Raw genomic sequence first — 19,942 nt, forward strand, 5'->3', positions numbered from 1 at the left:
CAAAGATCCCCTTCATACAACCAAGAATCAATCAAATAACATTCTGCCCTTGAAATCTCAAGCTGGCCAGGACCTTTTTGAATTCTGGATCAGCCTTTCTCCCTGGGAGGTAATATATACAAATTGGTTCTCAGTTACAGGAATTCTTAGAAGAGGAAATACTGTCCAGGCTTTATTTTCATTCTTGCCTGTGTTAGAATATTCTAATGAAATGTAATTTGACAATAAACTTTTCCAAAAAATATTTAAGAGGGTTTATCATAGAAGCAATTATACAACCAAGGTAATAAAACAGAAGCTGTAAATAAGAAAGAGGACAAAAGCGCAGTGTGTTAAGATGGAGCCTCACGTTTCTCTCCTAGTTTCATCGCTGCTGAGTCCGGAAGGGAAGCGTGAGACTGCTTCCCTTCATCACAGGGAAGGAAGCACAGTGTACGTCGTGGGAGAGGATTTCATGTAAGTGTTAACCCATGGGACTCTATTTTAGGGGCATTTATAGCTACGATGAACAATGCTTTTAACTATAGTTTTGAAATTATGAATTTCCAACTTAAAATTTGAAATGAAAATAAAGCAGCAAATGTCCTATGGCAGTTTCTTAGGGACCAGGAACAAAGACGAGTGAAAGACAAGGAGACTTGAGGAGGAGATAGTCCCAAGAGGGTGTTTCTCGAGGAGGCCTTGAGAGACCCAAGGCCTTAGCTCACAGGACTTTGAACACTGGTCTGCATCATGTCCCTTTCCCTCTTACCTGACATAAAGAAACACATTTTATAACAATATTTTAAATTTCACAGCCATTATATTACAGTAGATACAATCTTACATTCCTTTTGGAACTATACCAACACTTTATTTATTTAGAGGTCTTCACAGGGATGAAGAAAGTAGCCAAAATATAGGGAGGCGGGAAAGATCTTGGAATGGCCAAACTACCTACTGCAGTCAGGGGAGGGGCTGGAGAAAATAATAAACTGGAAGGTCTTTGAAATGGTGTGTTCAGTTACTCTTTTGAAGAAACCATTGGCCCGTGAGTTGTTTCGCAGATGTCTGCCCAGCCTCTAAGTGTTAGAGCAGCCCCCCGACACCGTTCCAGCGGGGTGCGCGTGCCCAGCGAAGGTTCTCCCCTCTGGGGGCGAACATTCTGAGAATGTTCTTCTCAGGCTCAACCTGCTCGTATGTTGGACATAACTATAGCAACAACATTCCCCAGATGTAAGGGCTTAAGAGCATCAAATCATAGAAGAGAGCTGGTATGGGTGTGAAGGCAGGCAGAATGACCATAGTAAGAAGTGACATCCAAGGAGAAACTATAAAAATAGGTAAAACGACCGAAAGCACAGCTGTCCATGATGGGCAGGCTCAGGGCCATCATTCGCACAGCTCGGCAGCCCCTGTACCACAGGGGAGTGTTATTTACCAAACAGTCTTCTACCGACGCGTGACCCCCCATAGCCCAGCAACAGGGGGGCTGTCACAGGCAGCAAAGTCCCTGCCTTCATAGAGCTTATAGTCTGCGAGGGAGAGTCAGACAGGAATCAAGTAGAGAAATAAATATTTGTAAATGCTCTCAAAACAAAAATGAAGCAGGGCCGGGGGATGCAGAGAGACGGGTGCTGCCTTAGACATGGGGGTCAGGGGGCCTCGCTGATAAGCGTAGATCTGAATAAAGTACACTTTCGCTCATTACAGTGACCCGGGGTCATCAAGAAAAGGTTTAAAGTGTGTAGGATATTTTAGAAAGATTTTCATGAAAACCACTTAAAATTGCAGTGTTTTGTTGGGAAAAGGGTGTGGGGCCCCATCATTTCTGTAATTTCACCTATGTGTAGCACCCCAAACCCGGGGCAGGGCCAGATAGATATGAACACCTCATCTGTTTTCATTGATAATAACTGACTAGTTTTCTCTGCTTTATTTTTCACTGAAGCCACAGATTTAAAGACTCGGGGTTATAAAAAGGATTCTAGTCACTAATAACTTAAGATGTTTTAAAACAGTTTATATTCATTAAAAAACTAATAGTTCAATGACAATGTAATATTTTGGGGAGCAGGGAGTCATTTGTGACACTCAGGATCTGCTCCAGTCTCACTGACTGGTTGGTTCTTAGTCATAAACATCCCTCCTTGTCTCTCATATCAAGAATGGTACCTGTTGTTGAAGCCACAGCAGCCAAATGTCATTCTATTGGTAATTAATAAATCTTACTGAGCATCACTTACTACTTATATTCAAGGTTAATAGGACATGGTTGGCCTTTTCTAATCTTATTCTCTGCTGCTTGGCCTTGGAAGTATTCTGGGCTTTATGCTAAGGGCGTTGCTGAGCTATAAAGGGACAAGCAAGGAAGGAAGACAATCAAATTGATGGTTTAGAGAAATTTTCTAGTACAGGCTTGAGAGGCTGAGATTAGAAGCACTTGTGTAGGGCCTGAGGCATTTATGGTGAGGAATGACGAAGGTCTGAAATAAGGCAGTGAGCTTAGGAGAGGGAGATGAATGGGAGCCAGTCTTTGCTGGTAGAAGCCACACTTTAGAGTAAATGGTTAGATGTCAGGTATGAGAGAGTCCAGGTCCAAGATGACACCTGGTCTTGGCTTAGGTAATCAAATGTACGACGGTGGCCTTTGGAGAACAGGAAAAGGAGAGGAAGGGCAGGCTGGCAGGGGTGATGCACTGAGCTCGCATGCTGCCCGTGGTGAGTGAGAGACAGTACAATTAACGACCTTGAGAGCTAAGAAGTGCTTTATCTGCCTCTCAGAGTCCTGAGCAGGTATATGGGAATGCCCCCTTAAGGGTTGTTTCTAGGATTAGAGATCACAATGCAGGTGGACATGCCTCATTTCAGGCCTGGAATTTAAAAGGGAAGTGAACATAGCAGACATAACTAATTGCAGAAAAAATATGGAATAAATGTCTTGGAAAAGAAACAGAAATAAAGAATTACTGAAAAACAACTTTATGAATCAGATAAACATTTAAAAACTATTAAGTAAATTAAGAAATTAAAATTTTTGTAGTATATATAATGATTGTAGAAATCTTTTAAAAAGACCAACAATCTTTAGTTTTTATGAGATCCATGCTGAAATATTTATAAGTGAAAAGATACGATGCCTAGTATTTGCTTCAAAACCATTCAGTGGGGCTGGGGGTAAATGGATACAGGAAATAAGATTTGTTGAAAATTGAGGAAGATTGTGATGGATATAAGAGTTCATTATACCATTCTACTTTTGTATGTGTTTAATTTTTCCATAATAAAAGTCTTTGAGAGAAAAAAAATAAAAGGTGCTCAATAAATGTCTCTTTTTCCTTTTCCTTCCCTTCCTCTAATTTGACCACATCTCACCCACTCACATCAGGTCCCTCTCTGGAGAGCTCCTGCTATGACACAGCTCTCTTTCTTGGTTTGTATTTGCATCTCAGCTCAGATGAATGGATCAGCAGAGAAAACTGCTGGGAGGACATGGGGCTGCAGGACTGTAGGAGAGACCTGGATGGCGAGGAAGAGGGGCCTTGGGACAGCCAAGTGTCCAGATCCTCAGCCAAGGCCGGAATGGGAAGGCAGAAACTGAGGGGCATCTCCCTTTTACAGAGTCCTCCCTTTGGACAGACCTAGTGTGGTCACAGTTTTGTGAATGCTATGGCTCCCATCTGATGATAAGAGTGAGCCACTTACATGTAGCAGATAATAATATGTGCAGTCTTCAGGGTTATTTAATGTTTTGGGTTTCCGGGGCCGTCTTGGGGGTCTCAATATTTTTGGTTCCTCTCCTTTAGGGATACCTATAAGAAAGGTGATCATAAACAAGTATTCAATGACAAAGACTATAATCAAGCAATGTTTTTCTTTTGGAGTAAATACAATATTATACACATACCACTGGGGCTAGGGCTGGGAGAAGGAGGCAATACCTTTGTTTCCCCAACCGACCGTTATCATATTCCTCACCATGTGCTTCCTTCCAATAGTCTGGTGGTCTAAGACTCTGGGAGGTGAGGGGGAGAAAAGAAAGGGAGGAGAAGAAATACGTAGTTCGGTGACTTGGAATAGGGTACTGCAGTTCAGAGGGTGGATGGAGAGAGGAGACAAAGCTGCTAAAAAACTTTTAAAAGGGATTTTATGCTCATAAGGTCTTCTTTCTGTCCCCTTCTCTCCCTTTACTGACAGCCTTACACGTCCACCTGCTCCTCCAAGCAATGCCTGATCTTCACTTTAAAGCACCACCTCATGTAATGGCGCAAACAAGGAGCCTGCTTAGCTCCTTTTCTAGGCTTAACTCTAAGAGTTAGGCTTAACTCTTTTCTAAAAGCCTAATCTAACCTTTTGCCAACAATTTAGAACATCACACTATTAGAATTTTCAGACGTGACTTTAAAAATCTTGACCAAGAAAAAAGAACGTTTGACATCTTTTTCTGCCCTTTCTGTCAATATGGCTCAATATAGCCAAGTTCTCAAAGCTGTAGCAGCATCATCAGAGCATGCTTGGTTGTTAGTGTTCATTGTAAGTGTCTTTATATTCACTGAGCTAATAGGTCTCTCATGGAGTATTTCTGTCTATTTTTCATGGTTCTTGACACCCCACCTGCTGACTGCATTTGCACAGAAATGTCTGCTCGGTAGATTATCAAGGGATCTGGGTGCTTATTGGAGAACAGCCTACATTTAACAGATACTTGAGCATACATTTCTTAGCTGAACTTTAAGGATAGTAATAGATTATTGTTGTATATAATAAAGGGGCAGTAATGATCCCTAATTCTTAGATGTAGAATACACAGAGAAACTGAATTGCTCCAAACCAAAACTAATCAAATCAAGTCAAACAGAACCAAATCAAAGAACATTTAATATTTACTATGTGTAGACAACCATGGCAGGCAGTGCACATCAGCTGTAGCCGGAATGGAGGGGACACACTGATGTCTAACTTTCTAGTCCCCTGTCTGACCCACGAGGTGAACATTCATAGTCTAATGTCATCCAGTTCAATCATTTCAAAATCTATGGGAAATTGCTGGATGACGAAGATATATCGGCTAGTTGGGAGTACTTCTCAAAAGTGTAATGCATAGAACAATGCTAATCAGAGAAAACTATGACAATCATACATTACCATCCTTTTTTGAATAAAACAAAAGAAAATGAGGTCTTTGTTAACGACAGCATGTTAAATAGGGATCAGTAATAGACTAATTACAAATAAGGAGGAGTGAGAGCATTTTTCCAACCAGTCCCTGGAAGCTCATCTCCCATTCTGCCTCTTTCCTTTTTTTTTCTACAGGAATAGACAGCGGAAGGAATTTAAATATCCTCTCTTAAGACAGTCGGAGGCACAAAGAGAAATGATAAAACCTGAACTCTTGCCACCACCATAAACAGTGTGTTTTAAAATTATTTTCTTTCTCTTTGCTTACTATCTGCCCCAGTGCTGCTTAATAAATGCTTCTATTTGCTCTTGCAAAGTTTTATTATCTTAAAATGTATTGGTCATATTCACTTATATTACTTATTTGAATCTGAGTGGAAAGAAATATAAAAATATAGTATCAAGTTATTTTGTTTTTAGAAACATGAAGGTGACCTGTGACTGAATTTTAACTTGAGTGGTAATATTATTTAAAGCCTGAATTAAAATATCAGAACACTGCTATTGTAACAAAAATTAATTAAATTGAAACTGGCGAAGAATTTGAAGAACCACAAGGAGAGTGAAAAACAAGTCAGCTTCCGGGGATAAGAAAAGTTTTGCTCTTTTCTCCATTTTCTCATCAAAATTTCCCCATCCAATCTTATTTCTATTACCAAGACTTTACTGCAGCTGCCTTCTAGAAGGTCAAGGGTGGCCACTTTATTGACAAATCAGAGGCCCTTTATCTGTCCTTATTATCTCTGACTTCTTGATCATTTAACATTATTGACCAGTCCTTGCCTTCACGGCTCAAGATGAGGTTTCTGAGGGCAGACACCTTATCTTATTTATCTTTGCATTCCTGGCACTTGAGGCCATGCTGCACACAATAAATGTTGAATAGAAGTTTGCTGGATGAGTTAATAATCCCTTTGCCTTCTGGATCGAATCACACCCCTCTCAGCTCCTTGCACTTCCCACGACGTGCTCCACACTGAAGACTCCCTAGTGCACACCTCAGGTTTGACCCTCTCAGCTCCCCAGAGGTCTGGCCCTCATTTCTTACTGGATATTCCCATCTCAAACTTCCAGACTCAAAGGGGTCAGCAGTTGCCTTTCTTCTCCCTCTAGAGTTCTGCATACCACAACCTCACTGGCACCATTATTTCTGTCCCCGGGGTTCAAAAAACTGATGTCACCTTGTCTTTTCCCTCCTTTTCTTTTCCTATAAATAGGCGACCACCAACTTCACGTCAATACTGAAGTGGTATTTCAGGATAGAAAATCTGGTTTTCATTGGTCAGAAAGTTCATTTTTCAAAAAAACGTGTGAAGCTTCTTTTTCCTTCTTCATGAGGCCTAAACCTCTACATCCAGATTACTTACAATCAGCAGTTTCAACTGTACCTTCCACTTTTCCTCCCCAAATAACCATCTCCCCTGGTCTCAGCCTAGTTACCTCAGAGGGACCTCGGCCCCCCACGGTGATAGCTATCACTTCGCTTACTCTCACCTTCTCACAGCAGGCCTTGCCACTGCCCCCTGAAAGCTGGAGCATCTTTCAGTGTCCGTCTCCAGTCGCATCTCTTCCCTGAAGCCTTCACTGACCCTCCCATGATTTCCCGCTCATGTGAGCACCCGTGGTACTTACAGGCTGCACAAATCATTTGAAATGAGTTATGGGCTGGATCGTGATCCCTCTACATTCATATGTTGAAATCCTAAGCTCCAGTACCACAGAATATGTCTGTATTTAGAGAAAGTCTTTAAAGTGAGGTCATACAAGTGGGCCCTGACCCCACATGACTGGAGACCTTTTGTGAGGAGATTAGAACAGAGACACATGCAGAAGGAGGATGATGTGGAGGCACAGGGAGAACATGGCCACCTACAAGCCAAGAGGGGAGGTTGCAGAAGAATCCAACCTTGCCAATACCTTGATCTTGAATTTCTAGCCTCCAGAACTGTGAGGAAATAAGCTGCTGTTTAAGCCACCTAGTCTGTGCAACATTGTTACGGCAGCTCTAGCAAGACACATAAAAGCTTATTATTATTATTCTTTTACCTGTGATTTGTTTTTCTAAATAATGAGACCTTATGTTTTGGACAGTGGAGATCATGACTTAGGTTCTGATGCCCTCCTGCCTTCCTTGTCACTGGTGGTCTGCGTGTGCTAGGCGTTTGGAGATAAGAGGTTTGATTGATTCCATCTGAGCTTAGAGACACAGTGCTAAGTGAATAGTAGATGCTCAATATACTTTTGTTAACTGGATCTCCATTGTTACCAGATTTAAAAATAAATTCCTAATGCTTTAAAGAAAAATGTAAATAAAAACCCATCGAAACTCTTGAAAGAAAACCCAGAGGCTTCATGAACAATCTAGGGGCACAAATGTCTTTTTAAAAAAAATCCTCACCCAAGAATATGTTTATTGATTTTAGGGAAGAGGGGGAGAGAGAGGTGAAAGAAAAACATCAGTTGGTTGCCCCCCATACATCCATCCATGCCCTGACTGGGGATGGAACCCACAACCTAGGTATGTATCCTCAGCAGGGATCAAATCTGCAAACTTTTGATGTAAGGGATGATGCTCCAACCAACTGAGCTGCCCAGCCAAGGCACAAATGTCTTAACCAAAATTCAGGAGCCACAAAAAGGCAGAGATAGCTGCCCATTAAAAAAAAAAGCCTTAATAGGACAATGAAATCAAAAGACACACAATAGATTTGAAAAACTATATCTATAACACAAATGCCAAATAAAGGGTTGATATTTCTAATATATGAGTGCAAGCAAATGACTACAAAAACACAGACTGACAGAAAAATGAACAAAAGATATAAACAGGAAAGTCAAGATGAGCAAATACAAAAGGCCAATAAGCATGGAAGGCACCTAATTGTTCTAGTAGACAAAAAAATATAAATTATAACATTGAAATATCATTTCACTTCAGACACATTAGCAAAGATTAAAAAGAAGGATAATATCTTACTGGATAAGATGTCAGAAAAAGTGTATCCTCACAAACTGTGGAAGGAAATGTCAATATTTAGGGCCTTTTCATAAAGCAATCCATCAGATCCAAAAATCCCTTTCAACTCAGTTACTCCAATTTTGGGAACTTATCCCATAAAATTAAAATCCTAGGATACAGAGATATTTTCAAAGATGTTTACTGCAACATTTTCCATAGTGGCAAAAAATTTAAAAAATGGATATCTGACAATAGAAAAATGGTTATATAAATTATTGTGATCCACACATGGAATATTATATAGCCAGTGAAAAGAATACATAAAGCAATTCCTGTTGATGTGTAGGTATTCCTGCTAAAATATTGAGAAAGAAAAGCGAGATACATAAGTATTAACATTATGATCTTATTTATATGAAAGAATGACACAAATCTCCATTTGTCTGTATGCATATATAAGTACATGGAGGCATATCTGCAAAAAATTAAATAATTCATATTTTATAATAAGGGAGAGTAATGTACATTAGAGAACAGAGGGGTGGGGAAGAAGGAAATAGGACAAAAACAGAAAATGAAAAAATATTGCATAAAAAGAATCCTGGAATGTATGGTATGGTGACATTTATGTAAAGTTATAAATTTACATACCTGTATATGAATCTCATAGGAATAAAAAATGTCAAAATGCTTTGAATTTTCAGAATTTCTGTTCAATTCTTGTATCTTGCAGGATCTGCTTTAGTGTTAATTTATTGACTTTTTTTCTTTACCAGGACAATCTGAAGGTTGAATATTCTTAAAGGGGGTCTCATTTAAGATACTGCCATGCAAAGTGGGCAGCCAGCAAGGGAAAACTATTGATGAATATATTCAACAGGGCCTGATTGTTCAGATTAAATTTACCCAGACTATTTTGTATTTTTGAAGAGCAAACTTCCCATGAGCTTATCAGTATACAAATATTTCAGAAAGGCACAAGTTTATTTTTGTCCTCTAAATTTTTGTTCCTTTGGGGGAGTACAAACACTGTCTGCTAACATCATTCTAACTCCTTAATTACAAAAGTGACATAAACATTTATAATCACAAATAATCAGCAGCATAGCAATACTGGCAGTAGCAAAATTAGGTTTGTGACTATTCTGCGTGATGTGCATGATAAATATTAGATGGTAAAGGTTATTGTTATATTAAATAGTCAGAGGGTAAAATATTTATTTATATTGTAGTTCCGGTAATGATTTCATTAAGTGTCTTAGTTCACCAGAAATGAACATTTTAAAAATAATGAATGGACAAACGTCTCAACATTCTGCACCCAAAAGAAAGTAGATTTAAAACTCATTGTCAATATTAGCTTTAGAAAATTAAATTTCACTGCTACTCTCATTTTAATAACACTATTTTACTTAAGTATACATTCAGAGTGTAATTTGCATATGGATCACATGCCTAAATCAGACATGAGAAATGCACTCATGCTGTTTTAATTTCTCTTTAAGAAGTCAGTTTTTGTTAATTTCCATTTACTCCTGACAGTCTATGAACTTTAAGCAGTATAGTGACCTGCAGGAAACCTTAGAAGAGAGGAATATTCATTGCCGTAGGTACAAGGCAGGATTCACCCCAGTCAGGGTTGCAACCTGCCTTTGGGAAGCTGCTGTTTCTGCCCTTCTCCGGCTCTGGCCTTCTGCCAGGTCAGCCACTCAAGGTAGCCAGATACAGGTTTTGAGCGTGCGCGGGCTGTTCAGTTCTGCATCACTCCTGTTTGCCTTCTGCTTTGAGCTCCTGGAGACATTTTCATTTCTTGTGGTTGCCTCGCATTTGACCACTAGCATTACTCTGCTCTGTGGGCTGCATTCTTTCAATGCTACCTGAGGTGAGGAGTTGTGAGGGTAGATTCTTATCCTCCTGTGAGTGTCTTTAACACTTCGGTTTGCCTTACTCTTCTGTGGGTCTGACTCCCTGGCTTCCTCTGACCTCAGCGGGCAGCTACCAGCCCCCATTTCATTTGGAACGGTTCAAGCGATTCTTTCTGTTTTTTTCTACCAACTGAACACCAATGCCCCAGAGCCAGTTTAAACCTGTATTTACCCTACAAGCCATGGGCTTTAAGCTTTCTGCCACTCTCTGATTTAAGTATGTTGCATTAATATCCAGAACCTTGAATATGAAGCATTTAGTTTTTCAATTACACTCTGAGATTTAGGTAAGGTGCTTCCCCCAGCCTGTCTCTCAAGTCTCTTCCACTTACATCACAGGAGCAACAGGGGGGAATAAAGCAGTTCGGTTTGCAGGGCCTCTGGACTACCATTTTCTCTTGGACATGAGTACTACATACCTTCTGTCATTTCCACTGGGCTGAGGTCATGGATTACAGCCCTCAAGGGCTAGTCAGTTTCTTTTCCTGTCCCTGGGGATAGGTTACTATTAACCTGAGCTACTTTACATTCATGTGCACAGCTGTCAGAGGAGGATGCCCTAGCAGAGGAACAGGAGACTGCACACAGCGACGCGGATAGTGTCTCGACAGTGCCATCGCTGTTGGGGATAGTGAGCCGTCATGCTGATCGGCTGCCACAGGACTATGAGTACAAACAACAAAATACATACTTACTTACCTGAAGAAGGAGGAGACTCAGGGGTAGCATTTAAGGGTCCCTAATAACCCCTTGGTTATTTTTCAGGATCACATTGATCTTAATCTACCTGAAAAATGGTTGGGTAGATGGCCTGAGGTGAAAACCTAAGTTAATTTTTTCCAAAGAGCCACATTTTATAAAATTATTTATTGGCTATTTCATAGTCATTTTCTCAGATTGGACTTGAAAAACCACAGGATAGAAGAACATGACCCGATTTTAAACAAGCAACATGTGCAAGATTTTTCTTGTACTCTGCCCATGCTCTAAAACACAAAAGTAGGTGGTTCCTCTCAGGGTAAGATTAAACACACCAATATTTTTAAAAAGCCATTATTCCATATTAGAGTGTGTCTGGCCATAAGCATGGCCAGAGGAGATGCTGACTAAGCTTTCAGCAGCTCAAGGCAGCAAAGACGACATACCTGGAGATGGCCCTCTATCTTACCACATGTGGCTGTGGGAGCTCTCGGCCATGCTGCAAGCATTATTCAGATTATTAATTTTATACAGTCATGGACTTTGAGGGTCCAAGACAGAGGAATGGAGAGTGTCCGCTCTATTGGCGAGTGAGCACCTTGTTCTCATTTATGTCACTGGGCCTTTCTAGAGCTTTCCACACAGATGCTCTTGTTAATGAACCACCTTACATGAGGGAAGATGAAGCTGATTTATTTGCAGCATTCCAATTCCAACTGTGCAATATTTTATCTTATAGTTAGATTAGCTAGCAGTTTGCCAAGGTTATTCTTTGATAAATGAATTTAAGAGCTGTTAATACTCCCCACTTGAATGTGTCATTATTTATTAATCATTTTCTTATTGTCTAATTTTATATTTTTGCCATGTACATAAATTTCTATTTTTCAGCTCTGATTATTCCCTTAGGCTGTGCTACTATAAGTGGGTTTACAGGGTCAATGATATAAACTATGTCAATTTTTTTTTTTACATATCATCAAATCACTTTGAAATGTTGATTCTTTATAGTCTCTCCATTACTGTTTGAGAATAATTAAATTAGCACATTCTTCTCACTGTTTTTTATTTTTGTCATTTGGCAAGAAAAATAGTAACTTGTTTTAATTGCATTTTTTATTTCTAGGGTAATCGTATATATGCTTATTTTCCATTTGCATTTATTCTTCTATAAATAAATCCATTCTTGTGCTCATTTTTTCTACTGGTGTGTTCATATTTTTCCTAACGATTTGTAAAAGCTCTTTCTACATTACATATGTTAACCCTTTCTCCATTTGATTTAAATATTTTATCTAGTTTGTCTTTAGTCCTTTAACTTTTAATGATGCTTTCTAATCTCTAGAAGGTTTGACTGCTTATGCAGTCCAAATCTATCACAAATTTTTCTTTGTATTTCTTTTTTAAAAAAAATTTAAAAAATGATTTCAAAGAGAGAGAGGAAGGCAGGGAAGGAAGGAAGAGGTTGGGGTGAGGGGGGAGAGAAAGAGAGGGAGGGAGAGAGATAAATTTGTTGTTCCACTCATTCATGCATTCATAGGTTGCTTCTGCATACGCCCTGACTGGGGGATGATCAAACCTTCGCATACTGGGCGTGCTCTAACCAACTGAGCTGCCCGGGCGGGGCTTGTAATTCTACTGGTGCTCCTTATGCTTTGTCATTTCCAAAGTAGAAATAGTGAAACACTCCGTTCATATCATCTGGTTTATTTCTTATATTTAAATCATTAATATATGTGTGAAATATTTGCATAGTCAGCATAAAACTGTATTATTTCTTCTCCCCAAATAAGAAAGATTTTAAGCATTATCAATTAATTTCTTATTGCTTTGCTGTGTATCTTTTAGTGAAAGGTTTTCAGAAATACTAGGGTCAATTTTGGGGCTTTCCTGTTCAATAATCTGTGGTTGATTTTTATAACAGAGGCATATGGTTTTAATTATTATAGCTTTATAGTGTCCATTTTATTGTCTAATAAGAAGAGTTCTCATTTATAATTATTACTTTTTTTCCTGAAAATTTACAAAAAAAATCTTTAGGGATATTTTCTTAAGTTCTAAAAAAATCTCATGGAGATTGAATACAATATTTTTAAACCTAGAAATTAATTTTAGAATAGTCATGTTTACAGTATCTTCCCATCCAGACACACAATGCAATATTTTCCATAATTTACTTCTTTGTCTTTTATGGTTTTCTTGCTGGCTTTATTTCAAAACAATAATTTTTTTGCTGTTATTTCCAATGAGCTCTTTCTTCATTATAAATTTTTATAGGAAAAAAATCTGTATATCTATTTTTCTTGCTGAATTCTATTGCTAGTACCTATCATTATTTTGGCTCATTCTTTGCATTTTTAAGGTCAAAATTCATGTTGTATACTAATACCCTTATAATCTTATCTTCTACTTTTCAACAGGTACAATTTTTAGAAATCCCTATTTTCTGTCTTATTGTGTCAGCTAGAAATTTCCCCAAACTATAAAAAATTGTTGTTAGTAGCATCCGCATCTTAATCCTGATTTCTAAATGGAACTGCTCCCAGTGTTCACAGTTAATTATCATGCAGGCAACTGGGTCAAGAAATACATTCTTCATGTCGCTAAACAATCTCCTACTTCTAATTTAGTAAAAGTTTGGTTTATCTTCAGGACCCGTAGTTGGATTTTACTGAAAACTGTTTCAACATTTATCAAGATGATTTTTTTCTTTTGAACTTTTGATATTGTGTTACATTAATATATTACATGGAGAATCTTTTAATGTAATATTGCATTCAATTATCTAGTACTGTACTTATCTGTGTTACCTCCAAATTTCTGAGATTGATCCCTATGTTTCTTTCCTTGTTTTCTTCCTCCCTTCCATCCTTCCCTCATCTTTTTTTTTCTCCTTCCTCCCTACCTCTCTCTTTCTTTCTAAAAAGTTATTTGTCATACTTTGGTTTGAGGGTACATGACTATCATAAAACATGTAACCTATTTTTTTTATCAGATTACATAGTATGGGAATGGCCTCTTTCAAAAACTTTGAATGCAATTGCCTAAAATGCTGAGTCCTTGGAACCTTTTTTTGGAAGTAATTCTTTGACAGACATAATGTCATATTGACTAATTTATTCTTAAAAATGTATGTCAGCCCCAAATTGCCTTTATAAAATTGATTGCATTTATGGCATGCCAAGATTTTAGTGTTACCAATTATAGCTGTTATAATATTGTTTTTTTCTAATTGGGGGGCTTCTTTATTAAATTCTCACCTGAGGACATGCTTATTGATTTTACAGAGAGGGGAAGGGAGAGAGAGAAGAAAGGGAAAGAAACATCGATGTGTGTGAGAGAAACATCAATCAGTTGCCTCTTGTATGCCCAGGCTGGGAACCAAAGCAGCAACTGAGGCAGGGGTCCTGACTAGAAATCGAACCTATGACCTTTTGGTCTACAGGACAACGCTCCAACCAACTGAGACGCACAGACCAGGGCTGGGAGCTTCTTTTTAAAGTAATTAGTCCTAAATTTGTTTGTTTTGTTGTTTTATTTAAAAAAATTATCTTAGTTTCTTTTAGATCTTTGGTGTATTTTTAAAAAGTTTTTATTGAATTTATTGGGATGACATTGGTTAATGAAATTGTATGTTTCAAGTGTACCATTTTATAATGCATCATCTGCATATTGTATTGTATGCTTATCACCCCAAGTCAATTCTTCCGGCATCTCTTATCCTCCCTTTACTCACTTTACCTGCTCCCACCACACTTTCCCCTGGTAATCATACCGTTGTCTGTGTCTATGAGTTTTGTTTTTTTGCTTAATCCCTTCACCTATTTCACCCAGCCCCTTAATAGCCCTCCCCTCTGACAGATGTGTTTGTTCTCTATATCTATGAGTCTGTTTCTATTTTGTTTAACTTATTTTGTCCAATATTCTACAAATAAGTGGAATCATACGATATTTATCTTTCTCTGACTGGCATATTTCATTTAGAATAATATTCTCCAGACCCATGTGTGCTGCTGGAAAAGGTAAGATTTCCTTCTTTTTATGGCTGAGCAGTAGTCCTTTGTGTAACTGTACCACAGCTGTTTTATCACTCATCTCCTGATGGCCACTTGGGCGGTTTCCAAAGTTTGACTATTGTAAATAATGCTGCAATGAACATAGTGATGCAAATATTCCTTCAAATTACTGTTTTAGGTTTCTTCGAAAATGTTCCCATAAGTGGGATCACTGGGTCACAGGCAGTTCCATTTTTCATTTTTTGAGGAAACTTCATCTGTTTTCCACAGTGGCTGCACCAGTCTGCATTCCCACCATCGGTGCACGATGACTCCTTTTTCTCCACATCCTCGCCAAGACTTGCTATTTGTTGATTTATTGATGATAATCATTCTGACAGGTGTGAGATGACATTTCATTGTTGTTTTAATTTGCATTTCTCTGGTGATTAGTGGTGGTAAGCATCTTTTCAAATGTCTTTTTGCCATCTCTATATCCTCTTTGGAGAAGTGTCTACTCAGGTCTTTTATCCATTTTTTAATTGATTGTTTGCTTTTTTTGTGTGTTGAGTTCTATAAGTTCTTCATCAACTTTGGATATGAACCCCTCATCTGATGCATCGCTGGCAAATATGTTCTCCCAGGCAGGGGGTTATCTTTTAATTTTGTTGCTTGTTTCCTTTGTTGTGCAAAATCTTTTTAGTTTGATGTAGTCCAATTTTTTTTCTTTTATTGCCCTTGTCCAAGGAGATATATCAGAAAAACTATTGCTATGACAATTGTCTGAGATTTTACTGCCTATGTTTTCTTTTAGCATTTTTACAGTTTTAAGTGTAGCATTTAATTTTTTAATTCATTTTGAGTTTATACCTGTGTGTGGTGTAAGAAGGTAGTCTGGTTTTATTTTTTGCATGTATCTGTCCAATTTTCCCAACATCGTTTATTGACCAACTATCTTTACCCCATTATATGTTTTTGCCTCCTTTGTCAAATATTAATTGACAATAAAGGCATGGGTTTATTTCTGGGCTCTCTATTCTATTCCATTGATACATTGGTTCTGTTTTTATACCAGTACCATGCTGTTTTGATTACTATGGCCTTATAGTTTGTTATCAGGCAGCATGATTCTTGCAACTTTGTTCTTTTTCAAGATCGCTATTGCCATTCAGGGTCTTTTGTGGTTCTATATAAATTTTTGGAATACTTGTTCTAGTTCTGTGACTTAACACCATTGATATCTTGATGGGAATTGAATCAAATCTATAGACTGCTTTGGGTAGTATAGATGTTTTAATGATCTTAATTTTTCCTAACTATGAATATGGTGTATGCTTCCACTTATTTGTATCTTCCTCAATTTCTTTCTTCAGTGGTCTATAGTTTCCTGAGTACAGGTTTTTGACCTCTTTGGCTGAATTTATACCTAGGTATTTTATTCTTTTTGAAGCAATTGTGAATGGAATTGTTTTCTTAGGATCCCCTTTCTGATAGTTCATTACTGATGTATAAAATGCAACTGATCTCTGGATATTTGTATTGTATCCCGCTACTTTATTAAATTCATTTATCATTTCTGGTAGTTTTTTGTGGAATCTTTAGGGTTCTCTATACACCTTTAGAAAGAGGGTCATGTCTATACATCTCTATACACATCATGTCATCTGCAAATAATGACAGTTTTTCTTCTTCCTTTCCAATTTGGATACCTTTTATTTCTTCTTGTCTGATTTCTGTGGCTAGGACTTCCAGTACTATGTTGAATAAGAGTAGTAAAAGCGGGCATTCCTGTCTTGTTCTAGATCTTAAAGGTAATGCTTGTAATTTTTACCCAATAAGTAAAATGTTGGCTGTGTGTTTGTCATATATGGCCTTTATTATGTTGAGGTATATTTCCTTTACATCCACTTTGCTGAGTGTTTTTTATCATAAATGGGTATTGGATTTTAGCAAATGCTTTTCCTGCATCTATTGATTTTATCATGTTTTTTTTATCCTTCATTTTATTTATGTGGTATATCATGTTTATTGATTTGTGGATATTGTACCAACTTTGCTCCCCCAAATAAATCACATTTGATCTGGGTGTATTATCTTTTTAATGTATTGCTGGATCCTCTTTGTTAATATTTTGTTGAGGATTTTAGAATCGATGTTGATTAGGAATATTGGCCTATACTTTTCTTTCTCTGTAGTGTCTTTATCTGGTTTTGGAATTAGGATAATGTTGGCCTCATAAAATGAGCTTGGAGTCTTCTCTTGAAGTTTTTGGAATAGTTTGAGAAGGATAGGTGTTAGTTTTTCTTTGAATGTTTGATAAAACTTACCTGTGAAGCCATCCCATCCTGGACTTGTTTGTTCATTGGGAATTTTTTGATTATTCCTTCAATTCCATGAGTTATAAACTGTTTATTCAGAATCTGAGTCTTTCTGATTCAGTTTTGGAAAATTGTATGTTTCTAGTAATTTATCCATTTTATTCAGGTTGCCCAATTTGTTGCCATATATTGTTCATAATATATATGTATTTTTTACAATCCTTTGTATTTCTTTGGCATCAGTTGTTACTTTTCCTCTTTCATTTCTGATATTATTTCTTTGGGTCCCTTTTCTTTTTTTCTTGATGAGTCTGGTTAGAGGTTTGTGAATCTTGTTTATCTTTTCAAAGAAGCAGCTTTTGGTTTCATTGATCTTTTGTATTTTTTTAGACTCTATTTCATTTATTTCTGCTCTAATCTTCATTATTTCCTTTCTTCTACTCATTTTAGGCTTTGTTTTTGCTACTACTCCAGTTCCTTTAAATGTAAAGATTGTTTATTTGAGATTTTTTCTTGTTTATTGAGATAGATTTGTAATGTTATGAATTTCCCTGATAGACCTGCTTTCTCTGCGTCTCACAGATTCTGGGTTGTTGTGTTCTCATTTTCATTTGTTTCAAGTTATCTTTTCTTTTTTTTAAAATCTTCACCTTAGGACTTGTTTATTGATTTTTAGAGAGGGGAAGGGAGGTAGAGAAAGAGGGAGAGAAGCATCAATATGAGAGAGAAACGTTGAATGGTTGCTTCTTGCACATGTCCTGACTGGGGACCGAATCCACAACCAAGGCATGTACTGTGACTGGGAATTGAACCTGCGGCTCTTTGGTTTATTGGACAATGCTCCAACCAACTAAGCCACATGAGCCAGAGCTTAAAGCATCTTTTGATTTCTTCTTTGATCTCATTGTTAATACATTCATAATTTAGTAATGTTTTTAGCCTCCATGTCTTTGTGTGTCTTTCAGTTTTTTTCTTGTGATTTCTAGTTTTATACATTATGTTCAGAGAGAATGCTTGATATGATTTCAATCTTAAATATACTGTGACTTGTGTCCTAACATGTGGTCTATCTTAGAAAATGTACCATATACATTTGAAAAGAATCTATATTCTGGTGCTTTGGGATGAAATGCTCTGAAGATATCAGTTAAATCCATCCGGTCTAGTGTGTCATTTTAGGCCACTGCTTCCTTGCTGACTTTCTGTCTGACAGATTGCTCCCTTTATCATTATGTAGTCTCCGTTGTCTCCCACTATAGCCTTTGTTTTAAAGTCTATTTTGTCAGATATAAATATTGCAACCCTAGCCTTTTCCCCTCCTTTTCATTGGTATGAAGTGTATTTTTCCATGCCTTTAGTTTCTTTCATTCTGAAGTTGGTATCTAGTAGATAGCATATGTCTGGGTCTTGTTTTCTTATGTATCCAGCTATCCTAGATCTTTTGATTGGAGCATTTAAGCCACTTAAATTTAAAGCGATTGTTGATAGATACATGTTTATTGCCACTTTATTCTTTTAATGACTTTCTTCTTTTCTTCCTTCTACCCCCCTCCTCTTCCTCTTCCTCCTTCTCCTCCTTTTTCTTAAAGAAGGCTCTTTAACATTTCTTGTAATCCTGGTTTGGTGGTAACAAACTCCTTTAGCTCTTTCTTGTCTGGGAAGCTCTTTATTTCACCTTCAATGTTAAATGATATCTTTGCTGGGTAAAGTAGTCTTGATGATAGGTCCTGCTTTTCATCGCTTTGAATATTTCATGCCGTTCCCTTCTGACTTGAAATATTTTTGTTGAAAAATCAGCTGTAAGTCTTATGGGAGCTTTAAAAATTCTCTGTCTTTAACCTTTGGCATTTTAATTAGATGTGTCTTGGTGTGGGCCTCTTTGTGTTCATCTTATTTGGGACTCTCTGCATTTCCTGGATTTGTGTGTCCTTTTCCTTCACCAGATTAGGAGGTTTTTGGTCATTATTTCTTCAAATATGTTCTTGATCTTTTGGTTTCTCTTGTCTCCTTATTTCACCTCTGTGATGTGGATGTTGTTATGCTTCATATTGTCCCAAGGGTCCCTTAAACTATCCTCATTTTTAAAATTCTTTTTTCTTTTTGCTGCTATGATTAGGTTTTTTTCCCCAGCTTATCTTCCAAGTCAGCGATTTGATCTTCTGCTTCATTCAACCTACTATTTCTTTCTTCCAGCATATTCTTCATTTCAGATATTGTATTCTTCATTTCTGACTGGGTTTTTTTTTATGGTTTCCATGTCCTTTTTTCCTGATGTTTTAGTTCTCACTAAGTTTCTTGACCATCCTTATAACCATTGTTTTGAACTGTATCCAGTAGATTGCTCCCCTCTCTTTCATTTAGCTTTTCCTGGAGATTTCTCCCATTTTTTCACTGGGGGCATGTTTCTTTGTCTCTCTGTTCTGGCTGCCTCTTTGTGTTTGTTTCTATGTATTAAGTAGATCTTCTATGACTCCCAGTTTTGGTAGGTTGGCCTTATGCAGTGCGTGCTCTGTAGGGTCCAGTGGTATAGTGTCCTTGAACACCTGTGCTGGGTGCTCCAGTAATAATTCTTGGGTGGATTATTTGGGCCCTTCTGATGTAATTGAGTCTTCATTGCTATTGGCCCAGTTATGCTTGGGAACAACTCTCAGACGGGCTGACAGGTTCGACCCCAACCATGGTGGGCAAGCTGATGTGTAGGTGTCTTCAGCAGGATCTGGTGCCTGCTAAGATTTCCCTTTGGATATGCCACTTGTGAAACACTGAATTCTGCTCTGATGTTGTCTGAAGCTGGCCATTGGGTATGTTGGTTCTGGGACCATGGGAAAGACTCTGGTGCATACCAATATCAGATGCTTCCTGTGACTGGCCCTGGGCTGTACCATCAGG

The 19,942-nt window shown here is 37.8% G+C and overlaps 1 protein-coding gene across 1 annotated transcript in view; it reads right to left on the bottom strand.

Moving 5' to 3' along the window:
• Positions 1-19,942, bottom strand: part of MYO3A (myosin IIIA) — a 199,902-nt gene that overhangs the window by 9,962 nt on the left and 169,998 nt on the right. Inside the window, exon 30 of the mRNA XM_054590298.1 lies at positions 3,685-3,791. Within this exon, the coding sequence (XP_054446273.1) occupies positions 3,685-3,791 (107 nt within the window). The remainder of the gene's footprint in view (positions 1-3,684; positions 3,792-19,942) is intronic.

The sequence above is a fragment of the Pteronotus mesoamericanus genome, unplaced genomic scaffold (genome assembly GCF_021234165.1).
Source record: "Pteronotus mesoamericanus isolate MK-2021 breed Mesoamerican mustached bat unplaced genomic scaffold, CSHL_Meso_final contig_130, whole genome shotgun sequence".
NCBI classification, from domain to species: domain Eukaryota; kingdom Metazoa; phylum Chordata; class Mammalia; order Chiroptera; family Mormoopidae; genus Pteronotus; species Pteronotus mesoamericanus.